The following is a 17,343-nucleotide window of genomic DNA, read 5'->3' on the forward strand; positions in this document are numbered from 1 at the left end:
TGACCCGGGTTGGTGGAGCTGATGGTGCCAGAACTGTTCTTGCGGTGGAATAAGACGATGTCATATGCACAGGATGCAGGTGTTCAAATTTTCTCTTAGCTTGAGTGTAGGTCAGTCTAGCCAGGGTCTTTTACTCCATGAATTTCCTTCCTTTCTGGAGAATCCTGCAGTAGGCAAGCAAGGCGAATGGTGCTCTCCGTAGTTGACACAGATGGGAGGTGGGGCACATGGAGTATTGGGATGTGATGGGTGTCCGCAATCTTGGCATGTGACATGGGAAGTACAGCGGGAAGACATGGCCGAACTTCCAGCACTTAAAGCATCACATCGGGGAGGGATATAGGGCTTCACAGCACACCAGGGAGGGGATTAATTTGGGGTCTTACTTCTGCGCACTGAATTGAGCTCGTGATCGCTTAGAGATGGCTGGTGTTTCACAGTCAGCAAGAGATGGACTACGCTTCATTGCATGTCATCTACCCTGATGTCACCAACTCCGACCAGGGGCCCACCCCACGGGCGCCACCCAGCCACAGAAAAGGACACCTGGCAGGATGGTCATTGCCGGGAGTCCCAATGCCCCAGGGGGACGGGCATTTACCCCTTGGCATACGTGGAGAGTTACTGGCGTAGGTACATGGCGGGACCACCACAACGGATTGGCTACCATGCTGCATATCAGGTGCAAAGAAGTCCATGGTCATCGTCGATGAAGAAATCGACACTGCGTACAGCATGGTGGAAAACGCACCCAGGAAGGTGTCCTCAACCAAGAGATGGAGAATGGGCAGGATTGCAATGCAACAACGAGACAGTGAGCTGAAGATCTCAATGCACGATGGAAATACTGCAACTTTTAAGGCACCCTTCCCCAATTGGCTCACCCTTCGGGAAAATTTTGAAGAATGGAGGTCAAACCCTACAGGGGACCATCACATAAAGGCTGAAATGTGTGAAATTCCTTTTAGTCACCTCTTACGACAGGCAGGAATACCTCGGGCCTATTCTAGCCCACGTACCCACAGGGGGGAGAGATACCACTGGATTGGGCGATTTAAGTACTGCAAGTAACACAAAACAAATGAGTGATGCAATGCAGACACTGGTTCTATGCACTACACAGTTAATAAAGCATATAAATGTGTGTGATAAAACATGAATGTGCACAAAATACTGGTTTGAAGCTAAATAATAATAATAAAATTGTAACTATAATAGTAGGCCATGTCGCGAAAATTTACTTACAGCAATTGATAAATAATTTGCTCACTTGTGACAAACAACAATGCATAAGGATGTCAGTCAAGTCATGCATCAAAAGTCCCTGTTGTGAGCCAGTTTAAGTATTAATGCTGATGACTAGAGAAAACTTGCAAATACGATTCTAACTAACACTATGTGCTTTCCTTGCAGGAAATGTGAAGACGTTGCAGCAGCAGTAATCTGGTGTCAACATAATGCTGTTCAATCAAACCTACTGATTGAATACCAGTGAGTGTCATCATGTCAGTGTTAATGTAATAACGAATAGGGAAGTTCCAAGTGACAGTACTTGAAAATCATCAATTTAGTGATGACAAAGTAATATTCTCCTTGGATGAATGACATTGACCATGCAGTGTGTCAAAGCAGATTTCAGCCTTGTTCCACAGAAAAGTTTGCTCTCCCTCAATGTTACCAGGTGATTCTCTGTAGCTAAAATATTTAACAACAGAGGGAGCACAGATCTACAGGAGCAGATTTTTAATATTCTAACGAAATTCAGTACAGGATGAGCTAGAGTGCTGGCAAAGATGGCAGTCACATATCCTCCAATTCTACGGCACATTGTGCAGTAATCTACTGTCGATAGCTTGCCAAACTTGACACTCATTGGAAACTACTATAGCTCGACCCCATGATGCATTCTGTGCATTGATGGAAGTGGAAATGTATGATTCAACATTACCAGATGTTGGCACTGCATTACGATCTTATTGAAGTTTGTTTATAAACACAGCTGTAAGTAAGAGTTTATAAAACCCCTCTATTTCAATGTAAATAAACAGTTACCACCATAACCAAGTGGACAAAACAGTCTCCTGCAGTGAAGAAGGTGGTAACCAGAAGAACAAGATGAATGGATCATTACTTCCTGATAAAAGTGCTTTGGTTATTGGGGCTTGGTGCTGTCGAAAATAATCTAGTTTTAATACTGTTGACATATTACGTGGGAGTCCACTTAGAGCATATATATGTTTTTCAAAAATTCTGTTTCAGTCAAAATGTCAGCTACTGCAGGAGATTGTGTGTGGAGTTAAGGGAGTAACATACTAGACAGCCAGAAAAAGCAGTGATATTCCACAACCTGAAAACGTAAAACCAAACTGCACGTTCTTATTTGGCAACAACTCAATGGAAAATCAGGATATCTGCAGATATTTCTTCTTTGCTCCCCACATGCAAGTCAATATATTTTACTTCAGTGAGACATACTTAAGCATCCCAAAGCTGTTGGTCTGGGATACACAAACATTATAGCTTCCAAACAGCACGATCTGAATTTAAAGCATATTTTCTAAGCACGTGTAGGAACTGACATGTTACTCAATGAATTCGTTATATGTGAGGATTGCTGGAGTAACTCTCAGTATAGCTTGCTGGTTATGGATAAAGCTACTGAACTGAATGAGGGTCAATAGAAACAAAATTTCAATAAAATTCTTCAAAAAGTCAATGCACCAAAATGCACCTGTTAGTATATTGTACACTATGTACAAATTTGCACACATGTTGCACATTCATTCAGAGGACGCAAAGCACAAGCATTTGACAAAAAAATGGAAGCAATCAACACTAAATTAATGGAACTGAATATGTTGTCAAGGGAGGTGCTATGAATGCTGAGGTGTTGAATGCTCGAATACAGCAATGTGAACTGTGTGTCAATAAGAAATTACAGACGTCAATGCAAAACTAATTTATGTGTGGAACAACAATGTGATAGCTAAGGCTTAATGCCCTATCACCCCAATTGTCCCAAAGTATACGTAATTTGTTAACTGTCTCAAAAATGGCTTAGTATACAGCAGCATGTTGTCGAAAAAGCATAATGTTAAAAACTGAGGTGCAGAAAGCAATTTGACAGAAGTTAGTTTTGTGAAAGTCAGGTCAACTCCAACGAGACCAGCATCTCTCGGTAACATTTAAGGCAGTAACTGACAGGCTGAAAGAGCTGTCACCGACTATGGATAAGAGCAGGAGGAGGAGGAGGAGTAATGCTGAGTTACGACAACATACGAGGTCATCAGGATAAAACCATATTTGTTAGGTAAGCACTCAATATGTTCAACCAAGAAGGCAATAAGAATAGGGAACAAGGAATTTGAAAGATTGCCTAGGCTGCCACAGTTAATAATTTTGAAAATGTCAAATGTTAAGAAATATACCCTGAAACTATAGTAACATGTGGTCAAATATTATGCAAGACTAAACAATCTACTTCTCTAGTATATATATTATGATAACCAAATGAAATCATAAATCAATTACAACTGCTTACAGCTTCCACTGGTGAAGAGAATGCAGACCACATGAACAAAGAATTATCGATCTTACCTGAGCTTAGAAAAATATGCATCGTCAAGTAATTGTGGATAGAGTTGTTCATGAGCTTTACAGACCTGCATGCAGAATATTTCTGATAATACGAGGAATGGATTATGCATGTCAGGCTGATCTCTTAGATACGCAAGACGACTAATAAATAATGGCTTGAATTATATTCTCACTTTCACAGACACACATTCCAATTTCGCTTGGGCCTTACTTTTGCAAGTAAAGACGGGGAAGGAGGTTTGAGAGGTTTCTGAACAATTGGTGCAGACAGGACTAAATCGACTGCCCAACAACCTTGAGGCATATAATGGAAGCGAATTTTACGATAGGCATTTCAAAGCAGAATTGGAATGATGTGGGATAATATTGCAACGAATTTTGTACCTTGACGGCAGATTAGTCCATACTGTTAGTGCATTTTTTCCTTCAGTGGGTCCTGCTTACAAAAGTGAAGAAAATGAAGTCCACAATGAACATTGGCTTCTAAATGAAGCCAAAGTGGCGAAAGGTTCACAACCATCAGGAATGTGGCAGGTACTGTGAAGTTAAGCTGCCAAAGCACAAGCCAAAAGTGAAGTCTGGGAGGTAACAGAAGAATGGCATGCCCCATACTGGCAGGCAAGGGAGTGGTCGATAAGAGGGAATTGAATGAGTGGCCAGGTGAGAAAGAGAAATGGCATGACTATCCACTGAGGAGGACATCATGCCAGTATGACTAGTAATTCAGCATCTTCTGCATAGACTCTCAACTGTGCTGGTGAAAAAGTCGCCAGTGGCGAAACTTATTCCATGATGGGGAGTGTGTTAAGACAGCATATGATGGACATAGGTGCAGAGGAATTAACTGAACACCCACAGTCTAGTCATGAATGGACATGGGATTTAAAAATCGAGGAGGGTGGTCTGATCCGCTCCCATGGAATTATCACTTAGGAGATGTAGGACACTGAGGAACTGGGTACTATGTACAGCCACCTAAGATTACATGGGTAGACCAAGGAAGTTTCCTATCAAACATAAGCCCCAAAAATTTTCTAGTTTCAGCAAATGCAAGAACGAAAGACGCAAGACGTTAAGATGGTGTAAGAAACTCATTCCGCCGCCAAATATTCATACAAAAGGTTTTGGCAGTGGAAAAGTGAAAGCTACTGCACATGCTTCACGAGGAAAGACGATAGGAACAATGGTGAAGACGGCACTCAAGGAGACAAGTTGATGCACAACTGTAACAGATTGCAAAATCCTTGACGTAAAGGGAGCTGAGATGCTTGGTGGGAGAGTCCATAATATAGTTAATGGGGATAGCAAAGATGATGATACTGAGTATGAGCACTCAGGCATCCCATTTTCCTCGATAAATGTGTGAAAGCCAAACCATATAAACCTTGAGAAAAACTGTCTTTCAATACTTCCTCGAGTAAATGGGGCAGATAGCCTCTGAAACTCCACATGTAGAGACTACAGAGGATATCAGCCCTCCAGCAGATGTATCAGGATGACGATTCAAAATGTGGAGAGCACATCTCCACAAGCAAATCACATCGCTGCATGCCTCAGTCCACCAGGGACCACAACATGCTACAGTATGGAACATTCTGCAGCAGTAAGGATAACGTTTGGAAGATACTTTACCTGGTTATCACAGCTATGTAACGGTCGTGAAGAAGGACTAACACCTCCAGTCAGCCTTAGAAAGGTGCCATTTGGATGTGCACTAAGGTGGGATAGGAGTCAGCGAATGGATAGGACACAGAAAGTCATCACTTGAGTATGTGTCAGAGGGAATGGGCCATTCAAGACGATGGGTGAGCTGGACAGTGCAGAACAAGAGGTCCAAATGATGATAAACGTGCATGGGATCTGGTAAGAGAGATGATTCAGGTCAGCTAAGACGGAAGCTCATGGACAGGCTGTCCACGAGCCCCAAAGCAGATGGTGGGCATTAAAACCGCCAAGCAACAAAAAGGAGTGAGAGAGCTGAACAATGAGCTGGAGTAAGTCCGACGGTAGCAGCAAATGACAGAGGGGTGTAGATGTTACAAAGAGAAAAGGTGAAATGAGGAAGGAAAATGCAGACTGCAACAGCTAGCAGTCGAGTGTTAAATGAGATGGATGACCAGCATGGCTCCCACATGAAGTGAAATGCTGTCCTTGGGGGAAAGGTCACAGAGGACCAGAAGGAAACATGAGAGGTCAAAGGGTTGTGACTACAATTTTCTTGGAAGCAGGAAACAAGCGGACACTGCAATTCCAACAGCAGCTGTAATTCCTCCTTGTTTGATCTAATGTCACCAATGTTCCATTGAAGAACTTGGTGGCTGCTGAATGCCAGCCTTCAAAAATTCACTGCCACAGGGACCAGAGGTTGCAGAATCCTGTTCCATGAAATCTACAAACATATTGGCATTCTCCCTGGGTCACCCTGTGAATTCCATGGCAGAAAATCGGTAGGCAGTGGGCACCAACAAAATGGAGGTCAGCCGGGTGAGAGTATATGTGCCAACACCACTGAAGAGGATCTCCAAGTCAGGGAAGAATAAGACCATTTGTTTTTGTTTGATTTTGTAGAAGACTTTTTAGCTGTAGAAAGTCTTTGGGGGAGTATTGCTTTTGTCCTTCCAGCCTGACAGTTGTGTAGCAGGTGATTTTTCCACCAGGGGCAAAGATTTGATGGCTTGTTGCACAGCTGTAGGAGGAAATGGGGATGCTACTGTGACCTGGGTGATTTTACTACTGCAACACTTAACTTGAGGTTGCAAATCTGGGTGGGCATGCCCTCTTATGTAAGGCATAGCAAAAACAGAACTGTAAATGCCAGATGGTCAAATGCACGGGTTTTGACTAGCTGACAACTGCAAGTGACAAGGTGGGGTTTGATGTCCTTCACTCAGATCACCTGGATGGCTCGCTCATTAAGACACTTGGGACATTCATGGGATTACAACTGATACAGCACAGAGGAGGCAAACAGCTGCCCTCGTGAGCATCTCTGCCAAGAGTAACATGTTTGGCCATGTTTTGACAGGATACGTGTTTTATTATGATGTTGACACTAGCAGGAACCCGTCTGGTTTGGAATGTATGGTTGGATCATGACGACTTCATAGCCTGCTTTAATCTTTGAAGTAAACACTACTTGGGCAAACGGTAGAAAAAGAGTGCATGTGGGCATGAAGTTTGCATCCATCTTTTTCGTTACTCAATGGGCCATAGTGATGCCATGATTAGAGGGAAGTGTGGATTTCTCCCTCGGTGAGGCCATCTAGCATCAGAATGTAAAGAACACCATGTGAAGAGTTCAGTGAATGATGGCCCTTAACACAAACAGGATAGCTCTGGAGAAGTGCTGCTGTATGCAGTTGTTGGGCTTGAAAATCACAATAAGTCTTCAAAAGCAAAGTTGTATTACGTAAACAACAAAAGAATTTCACAGAGCCTGCAACTGCAACAACACCTTTCAGAATAATGCATGCATTAACCATAGCAAAGGACTGACCACCTCCAGTACGTGATACCATGAGGAACTGATGTGCAGTTGGGACGGCCTTGAAATCTTTAGCCTCATTCTGTTTATGTTTAGTAGAAACACCCTAAGACGTTGATTGAGCCACAACAAAAAATCCCCATGATTGCCAACATCTCCAATGGCATGCTCCTTCCAATTGGGTGCCCCCTCAGAGGGAGATTCACCCACCATAAATGACTGTTCACACCTCCCAAACTCCTGACAGGGACCAACTGGCATTTGGGAAAGCAACAGTCACCCCTCTCTGGGTCTGGCTGGTATCAGAGGGTACGTGTGAACCCTACCGTTGACCCAGAGCTAGGAATTATGCATTACCTTGTCACCTGTAATGTGTGTAATGAATGGGCCAGCCTTCAGGAACACACCGGGACAGAGGAGAAGCAAAGAGAATGAGGATTCACCAGTTAAGTCTTCACAACCTCATTGAAACTGGCACCAGCTACTTATGATTCTTACTGATGGTGGCTCATAAACTATCACCACTACAAGCTTGTGTGTTTCCTGAGCACCACTGTGGCACTGCACTGAAACACCTGTTCAACACTATATTCATTAACCTGAAAGGCAGGAAAACAGCTCCAATTTTTGGATATATAGCCACTCACCCCGTCTTTTTGTTCTTCTGCAATATGACATTAGCTTGTGCCCATCAAGATGAATATGTTGAATTTCACTTATATTCATGTGATGTTCTGCACTAAGCACAATACAGCTGCTGACATTCGACCTGAATTTTTATTTTCCTGTATGGATATTAGATGTTTGCTCTATCTAGGAACAGTCACATAATTGTTGTTTCAGAGAATAGCATTATTGCCCATGCTGCCTTGTAATGTTGTTGCTTATTGGTAATACTGAATAATTACAGTAGTGCATTTCATATCTGAAGAACACTCACAATTAATAAATTTGTATTTCTCTAAAAGTTCTTACCTTGCACTATCATGTGTGTATCTTGTTGAGGTTTCCACCTGAAATATTTGAAAAATGGCCTGTGATTTATAACTGATGAGACAGTAAATAAATAGAATTCTATTAACACCCATCAACATGTGATTGGCCCACAAAATGCTCTAAGTGAGGCTTGAAAATATCATTGAAGAGAACATGATAAACTTTTGCAGTTAATGAAAAACAATGTTAGTAAGAATTCACTCTCAATTTCCTCACTTCGTTTTCAGTACTGTAAATAACTACACAAACCCATAATTTGGTTGCAGCCATACTTCCTAATAGACACTTCACAAAGAAAAGTGACCAAAAACATCTTTAATCTGTCAAGCACCTACACCGCATTTAAAATTTTCTTTCACTTGTTTCCATTATGAAAACTGCCATTCACTGACGAATTGATCATCATAAGTGACATTTGGGCGTTTGTGTTCTGAGCAGCCCAGACCAACTTACTGATGTGAGGAGTGACTTCTGAACCCAACTGTAAGTTCACACCCAGAACTAATACAGGCTTGGACCATTGAATATACAAACATTAATAAATATTGGCAAACTCAAAATACTGTCAGACATTGTAAATGGACTAGTTATAATTGGCATTACAAAATAGTACATTCACAGAAAGAATACCACATTCAGAGAATTGTAGATTTTTCAGAGAACACAGGGAAGAAATTCACAGAACTCCAGAACTAGGCTCTGCATTCATTCATAAATGGCAAATCAATGTTGCAATCAGTACTAAATTTTTTATTACCTCTAGTAAGACTCTCTCCCTGCAATAATTCAATATTGATGCACCAATAGATCATGATAACAAGAACATTGCAGAAAGGAAAACAGTCCTGAGAACAATGTTGAGAAGCATCTGATGAAGTGCCAGAGGAAAATGTAAGAATTTTATTAAATTTTTATCCTCAGACTGGTGCACAATGGAGATAACATTTTCTGCCCAAACTGCTATTAAATGTATTTATTCACAACTGGAATTTTGACTGATATGCCATTCTCAAGTGACAGCTTACTATGAACTAAGTCAAAGTCATTAAATGCCATGCCTAGTGCTTGGGGAGTGGATATTAAGATGTGCAGTATGACATGACTGACAGAAATTAGTACATAAAGTACTACCATTGTCTAGGCATACAGATTACGAAGACTCCTGTCTTATGATAAATATGGAATTTGTAAACATTGTTAACACAAGGGAAGTATTACCTCAAAAGGAATTATAAAGTGTTCAGGTGTCACACTGAGCTACCACTTGAGAATTGTACAACTGCCAAATTAACAATTTTGAATAAATACATTCTCTAACACTCCAGTGAGAAAATGTTTCTATTTATAAATGTCTGCCTGACTGTGGATGTAAGAAAAAAGGAAAACGTTAAGAAACAGACATGTAGCTAAATTGTTGGCAGATAACTACCCCCCAATCCATACACGACTAAAAAAAATGAGGTCAACAATATGATTTGAGAATATCAAATAGCGTATGTGCCAATAACAAAGCACAATTCCAAAAAGATGATGAATTTCAGAGTCAGACATACATACCTGTTGAAACTGACCATTACCACTGAATAATAAAAGTAAAATTGCTGGCCTAGAATAACTGATGACCAAGTTCACAGAAGATTCAAAGAAATTCCATGAAAAGCTCACGAAGAAAACAGAAGAAGAAATTCTAAAATACAAGATATATCAGAGATGGCTTAGGACAGAATGGTACTGTGAAAGACAAATTGATGAAGGACTAAAGGGGCAAAATACTATTGGAATACATCTGTAAAATTTTAAAAGGCTTACGACTATAAAGCAAGACTGCTTTTAGTCAGAATTCCTAAAGAATCTGAAATACAGGAGACAACACAAGTCTGCTTAAAAGAACTTCAGGCACATTTGAGATAAGAACAGACTTTAGCCAAGGCAATGTACTAACTCCATTCTTCTTTCAGACCATACTAGGAAAGTGGACATTGAACAGATGGAGCAGTTGTCAGAATCTAATACCAGAAGTTTAATACCACTTGGTTATAAAATGGATGTCAAAATTGTCTTCTCTAGATAATTTAGCCATACTGACTGTGTAGAGAAAGCACAAAACAAAGAAAAACAGTAGGAAAAGCATGACTATTCATCTCCTCTGATAAGAAACATTAGTGGGTAACACTAGTATGGGAGTATCAGGAAATTTAAGGATCTGTGAGAAGTCATGAAGCCAAATGGTGGGGAAAATGGAGCCACAAGAGGAAGACTATGGAAGATGGACTTCGCATTTCAATTGACAGAAGATGTTTATAGTAAAAATTCGTTCTCCAAAATTGCAGAACCTCTGACTTGCAAGGCAGTCATTTGGCCAGAATACACATCTGCATCACCAACACTAATTTTAGAATCAACAAAGATAGTGAAAATTACGAAGAAAGAAAAAAATTAGGAAACAGAAAACCAGTACAAAGATTTAAATTCAGTAACAATACATAAGTATAGATAAATATGTATGAAAGTAACTGGAGACAAAATTGACAAAGCATACTGAAAAGAAGAACTGTGCAGCAGTACTAAAAACGTGTTTTTTTCCACATTTGTAGTACCTTTCCAGTAAAGCATAGCTATTTTATATGTACTGCAAACAAATTACAGCAAGGAGGTCGGAGCGTCTCTGCAAATATGCAGATAACAGTACTTTGATTGTTTTGTTAGGCTACAGCAGTGCTCAAAAATATTTTGGAGTTGTGATGTTACGCTGTCAGTACTGCTTGCATGCAGTCACAAAAGAGCAACACTCAAAGTGCTTCATGCTGCTGTGGTTACATATCTTGTGAACGAGCAAGACCATACAACAACAATATAAGTATATATGCCTTTAGCTCAAAAGTATGTAACTTGCCTTGATGGAATGGTATTCATTAACTACTGTTACTCTCATATTCACTCAGTGATTGTTTACTTGTAGAGAACTAGAAGTATAGCAAAACAGAATACTTGCTTGATGTGAGACGAGCTGTTTTGCATGTCTTCAAGATTGGGAGGTAGCAGTTTAGCACTGCTAGGGACTAGGGCATATCACAAACACTAACAAGTGTGCACAGTCAACAGCAAGAACACGAAATAACAGTAACCAGTAAGACAAGGTCTAGTCATCCTTGAAGAGCGAGGATGAAGGGCAAAAGATCTGTAAGCAATCAGCTGCTGCTCCAAGAGAAACATCTGAACAAATCAGGGATGATCTGCAGCAACATAGTGGACTGAGCCAACGCAATTCTTCTGTAAAAAGTCACTTTATAACAGGTGATTTACATGATGAATGACAAACCCACTCAAATTAAAAAAATAGTAACAGGATAGAGTTCGCAAGGAAACCCCAAACTTGGAATGCCAAAGAGAAAGTCTAAGGTTTTATGGAGTGACAAAAATTAATTCAACATATTTATTTTCTGATGGTGTGCAGCATACAGGGTGAGTCACCAACTATTGCCACCAAGAATAATTCTGAAAGTATGATACGAGTTGAGAAGTTTGTGGGAGAAAAGTAGCATGATATAGGGGGGCCATAATATGACATTGGCTTTTTTTGTTGCTTCAGAGTTATTAAGGTCAACTGTTTTTTAAATGGGATGCTATAGTTTTTTACATATTTTCTGATAGCAGATACAGAGATGAATCCAATGATGTGTAACAGTAAGGTCTTTGAAGGTCAACTAAAGTCTTAGAGGGGGCATGAATGTCCATTTACAGAACGTGTTCGAAGTCCCAACAAGGACTCACACCAGAGAGCACTGAAAGGACCTACAATCAAACAGGTGTGTCAGTGGAAAAGACAGTCATTGACTAGAGTAAGAAAAGTTGTTTTGTGGTTTTAGGGCACACAACTACAGTGGTCATTAGTGCCCAGACCAAGTTATGAATGCACTGCGAGGCACAAGGTTAAAACAGAAACTAAAAAGGACAACACTAAAAAGGCACATTAACAGGCAAGGGATTAAAAGAAAACAGCATAAACAAATGTCCTTAGACAGGTTTGTCAAGTGGATAAAATGAAGAATGCGAGCAGCTGCTCCCGGGTCATCTGCTAAAATGGCATCCAGAGTACATGGCAGGCCAAGATCAATGCGCAGTGTATTAAAATTCGGACAGGACGTTAAAATGTGGCATACCGTCAGCAATTGCCCACATGCGTAGAATGGCGCCGGCGCAGCAGTCAGCAGATGGCAATAGCTGAACCGGCAGTGTCCAATTCGTAACCGGGCCAAAACGACCTCCTCCCACCGAGAAGGGCATGAAGAGGTCGCCCAAGGCGTGGGGAGAGGTTTCAAGGCCCTAAGCTTGTTTTCAGTAAGTGTAGCCCAATCGGCATGCCACAGCGATAAAATGCGCTGACAAATGACCCTGCTAAAATCAGATGAGGCACACAACAAGAAGCTGTCCGAGGCTGGAGGACCGCAGCCTTGGCTGTGGCATCTGCAGTTTTGTACCCAGGGATACCGACATGGCCAGGAACCCACATGAAGGTAACCGGAGAACCGTCGTCCGCCAGCTGCTGAAGAGAGTGTTTGATCTGGTGCACGAAAGGGTGAAATGGATATGGATAACTGAGGCTCTGGATGGCACTCAGGGAATCAGAGCAGATGACATGAGCAGAATGTCAGTGGCTGGGATGTAAAGAACAGCCTGATAGAGGGCAAATAGCTCAGCTGTGAAGACCGAACAATGGCCACAGAGCCAGTATCTGAAACTGTGTGCCCCAACAATAAAAGAACACCCAACACCGTCATTGGTCTTAGAGCCATCTGTATAAATGAAGACCGTATTAATGAACTTCAAACGAAGTTCAACAAACCGGAAGTGGTATACCGAAGCTGGGGTAACCTCCTTTGGGAGTGAGCTGAGGTCAAGGTGAACGAGAACTTGGGCCTGGAGCCAAGGTGGCGTTTGGCTCTCACCCACTCTAAAGGTTGCAGGGAGTGAAAAATCAAGGTGCTGAAGGAGGCGACAAAAGCGAACTCCAGGGGGTAGCAGGGCAGATACATACAACCTGTATTGACAGTCAAGACAGTCATCAAAAAAGAAGGCTAAGACAGGTGGTCGGGCATTGACAATAGCCGACACGCATACCGACAAAGCAGTATATCACGCTGGTAGGTTCATGGCAATTCACTGGCTTCAGCATGTAGACTCTTGATGGGATTAGTATAGAACACTCCAATCGCAAGTGTAACCCCCGATGTTGTATAGAATTGAGGTGGCGTAAGATGGACGGCCGTGCAGAGGAGTATACGAAGCTCCCATAACCCAGCTTTGAGCTGACGATCGACCCAGGCTAAGTAGGACGGTTCGATCCACTCCCCACGCTGAGAACACAGAGGACATTTAGAGAATAGGTACAACGAGCAGCCAAATATGACATGTGGACACCAGCTAAGTTCCCTGTCAAATGTAAGACCTAAAAATTTTGTTGTCTCCATGAATGGGAGAGCAACGGGACCGAGATGTTAGGACGGTGGGAGAAACTCTTTGTAGTGCCAGAAGTTAATACATACCATCTTCTCGGCAGAAAAACGGAAGCCATTGGCGACACTCCAGCAGTAAAGACAGTCAAGATAACACTGAAGACAGCACTCCAGGAAACATGTACCCTGCGTGCTGCAATTGATGGTAAAATCGTCCACGAAAAGGGAGCCTGATACATCAGCTGGGAGGCAATCCATTATTGGATTGATCGCTATGGCGAAGAGAGAGACACTCAAAACTGAGCCCTGTGGCACCCCATTCTCCTGGTGAAAGGCGTCAGACAGGACAGAACCCACACATACCCTGCCCTGTCGATCCATTAAAAGGGCACGAATAAAAAGAACGAGGCGACCCGAAGCCCAATGTATGCATGGTGCAGAGAATGCCCGCTCTCCAGCAGGTGTCTTAAGCCTTCTCCAAATCAAAGAACACAGCCACGGTCTGGCGCTTCCACAAGAATTTATTTATAATGAAGGTCGACAAGGTAACCAGATGGTCAACAGCAGAGCGGCGCCCACGAAATCCACATTGTACATTGGTAAGTAGGCGTCGAGATTCGAGCAGCCAAACCAAACGAGAGTTAACCATTCATTCCATGACCTTACATACACAGCTGGTAAGGGAAATGGGTCAATAACACAATAGAATCGCGCCAGCATGTGGGACATGACCCTCAATCCAGATGCGATTATAAGTACGAAGAAGAAAACCTTTACCCGCAGGAGAAAGGTTCTTCAGCATCCGAATATGAATATAAATAGAATCAGGCCCCATAGCGGACAGTGACCGGGCAAGTGCATTTTCGAATTCCCACATGGTGAATGGGGCATTATACCCTTTCATGATTTGAGAAGCGGAAGTTAGGTGGCCTTGCCTCCCCTCCCTGTTTTCATGGGAGGAAGGCAGGGTCGTAATGAGTGGAGCTCGAAACTTCTGCGAAAAATCGGCCGAAGGCATTGGAGACATCCTCAGGGGCCACAAGGGCGTCATTCGCAACTATCAAGCCAGAAACAGGTGAGTGGACCTTAGTGCCAAATAGTCAGCGCAGGCTACCCCAGACAACCGGAGAAGTAAAACTGTTGAAGGTGCTTGTGAAAGCAGCCCAGCTGGCTTTCTTGTTTTTTTAAATAACAAGACGACACTGGGTATGTAATCGTTTATAATTAATACAATTCGCCATAGTAGGCTGGCGTTTAAAGGTGCGTAAAGCACGTCGACGAGCATGTAAAGCATCTCTACATGCTGCGGTCCACCAGGGGACTGGTAAGCGACGTGCAGAAGTAGTATGAGGGATGGAATATTCAGCAGCAGTAAGAATGACTTTCTTGAGGTATGCAACCTGACTATTGCAGCTTGCGAAGATTTGATCCTGAAAAGTCGCCCTGGAAGAGAAGAGCCCCCAGGCTGCTTTGGAGACGTTCCAACTAGTTGAGCATGGAAATGGGGTATGATGCAGGAGACGGATAACACAAGGGAAGTGGTCGCTCGAATACGTATCAGAAAGTGCGTACCACTCAAACTGGCATGCAAGTTGGGTAGTACATATAGAAAGATCTAAATGGGAATAGGTGAGAGTTGTATCCTAAAGAAAAGTAGGGGCGCCAGTATTGAGGCAGACAAGATTAAGGTGGTTGAAAAGGTCTGCTCACAGGGAGCCTCTCAGGCAGGATGCTGGAGAGCCCCAAAGGGGATGGTGGGCATTGAAGTTTGAAGTCAACAAAAATGGTGCAGGTAGCTGAGCAATAATTTGCATCATGTCTGCTCTAGTAACATCAGACAATGATGGAGTGTAAACGGTACAAATGGAAAATGTAAAAGTGGGGAGAGTAATTCAGACAGCAACTGCCTGCAGGTCGGCGTGCAATGTGATGGGATCGTAGTAATATCACCCAGGACTTGCAATATAACCCCTCCATGAGCCAGAATACCTGTCACAGGTGGTAGGTCAAAATGCACAGAGGCATAGTGTGCCAAGTCAATTTGATCGCATGGGCGTAGCTTCATTTCCTGGAGGGCGGCGAGGGAGAAGGCGGCGAGGGAGAAGGCGGCGAGGGAGAAGGCGGCGAGGGAGAAGGCGGCGAGGGAGAAGGCGGCGAGGGAGAAGGCGGCGAGGGAGAAGGCGGCGAGGGAGAAGGCGGCGAGGGAGAAGGCGGCGAGGGAGAAGGCGGCGAGGGAGAAGGCGGCGAGGGAGAAGGCGGCGAGGGAGAAGGCGGCGAGGGAGAAGGCGGCGAGGGAGAAGGCGGCGAGGGAGAAGGCGGCGAGGGAGAAGGCGGCGAGGGAGAAGGCGGCGAGGGAGAAGGCGGCGAGGGAGAAGGCGGCGAGGGAGAAGGCGGCGAGGGAGAAGGCGGCGAGGGAGAAGGCGGCGAGGGAGAAGGCGGCGAGGGAGAAGGCGGCGAGGGAGAAGGCGGCGAGGGAGAAGGCGGCGAGGGAGAAGGCGGCGAGGGAGAAGGCGGCGAGGGAGAAGGCGGCGAGGGAGAAGGCGGCGAGGGAGAAGGCGGCGAGGGAGAAGGCGGCGAGGGAGAAGGCGGCGAGGGAGAAGGCGGCGAGGGAGAAGGCGGCGAGGGAGAAGGCGGCGAGGGAGAAGGCGGCGAGGGAGAAGGCGGCGAGGGAGAAGGCGGCGAGGGAGAAGGCGGCGAGGGAGAAGGCGGCGAGGGAGAAGGCGGCGAGGGAGAAGGCGGCGAGGGAGAAGGCGGCGAGGGAGAAGGCGGCGAGGGAGAAGGCGGCGAGGGAGAAGGCGGCGAGGGAGAAGGCGGCGAGGGAGAAGGCGGCGAGGGAGAAGGCGGCGAGGGAGAAGGCGGCGAGGGAGAAGGCGGCGAGGGAGAAGGCGGCGAGGGAGAAGGCGGCGAGGGAGAAGGCGGCGAGGGAGAAGGCGGCGAGGGAGAAGGCGGCGAGGGAGAAGGCGGCGAGGGAGAAGGCGGCGAGGGAGAAGGCGGCGAGGGAGAAGGCGGCGAGGGAGAAGGCGGCGAGGGAGAAGGCGGCGAGGGAGAAGGCGGCGAGGGAGAAGGCGGCGAGGGAGAAGGCGGCGAGGGAGAAGGCGGCGAGGGAGAAGGCGGCGAGGGAGAAGGCGGCGAGGGAGAAGGCGGCGAGGGAGAAGGCGGCGAGGTAAAAAGTAAGGAAGTCAGTAAGAGAGGGAGAAGTACAAAGAAAGGAAATAAAGGAAGGAAGAAACCAGAAGGAGCAAAAAACCAAAATGACCACAAATGTAAGTCATTAAAGCGTCCGTCTCCGGGCGCAGGCGCAAAATACCCCCTTGAGGGGGAGGGACTCCTTTTAGTCGCCTCTTACGACAGGCAGGAATACCTCTGCCCTATTCTTACCCCTGACCCGCAGGAGGAGAAAAAAGGTATTATGGTCAATCATTCAAGAATTGCAGCAGAACTAATGATCTGGCGGGCAGTGAAGACCAGCTCTTTCATGAAGAGGACAGTGGACATGAAGGAAAAGGAAAAATTTAGTTTCGATATTCAGGGGTCTTTAGTGAGTTCACTTTTATACACAAAGATTTTTTTAGCCTGGCATTGCAATCTAACATTAAAAATTGTAAAAATGTTATTTTTTAAAAAAGTGATTAAAAATGAAAGTGTGCCTTATAGCCCGTAGCACCTTATAGTCTGTTTTCAGTACCTCTCATGGTGCCCTGAAGTGAGAAATGTTCTGCCCACTATCCTTCCCACATCTCCTACGGCGGTATTCCACCCTTCACAAAACCTACATTATCTACTTGTCCATCCCTACACAACCCCTGCTCCCAA

The 17,343-nt window shown here is 44.4% G+C and overlaps 1 protein-coding gene across 1 annotated transcript in view; it reads right to left on the reverse strand.

Annotated features, from left to right (window-relative positions):
* The window catches only part of LOC124719986 (zinc finger protein 737-like), an 88,343-nt gene that overhangs the window by 18,373 nt on the left and 52,627 nt on the right, over window positions 1–17,343 (reverse strand). Inside the window, exon 5 of the mRNA XM_047245213.1 lies at window positions 8,057–8,094. Within this exon, the coding sequence (XP_047101169.1) occupies window positions 8,057–8,094 (38 nt within the window). The remainder of the gene's footprint in view (window positions 1–8,056; window positions 8,095–17,343) is intronic.

Source organism: Schistocerca piceifrons, chromosome 11 (genome assembly GCF_021461385.2).
Source record: "Schistocerca piceifrons isolate TAMUIC-IGC-003096 chromosome 11, iqSchPice1.1, whole genome shotgun sequence".
NCBI classification, from domain to species: Eukaryota; Metazoa; Arthropoda; class Insecta; order Orthoptera; family Acrididae; genus Schistocerca; species Schistocerca piceifrons.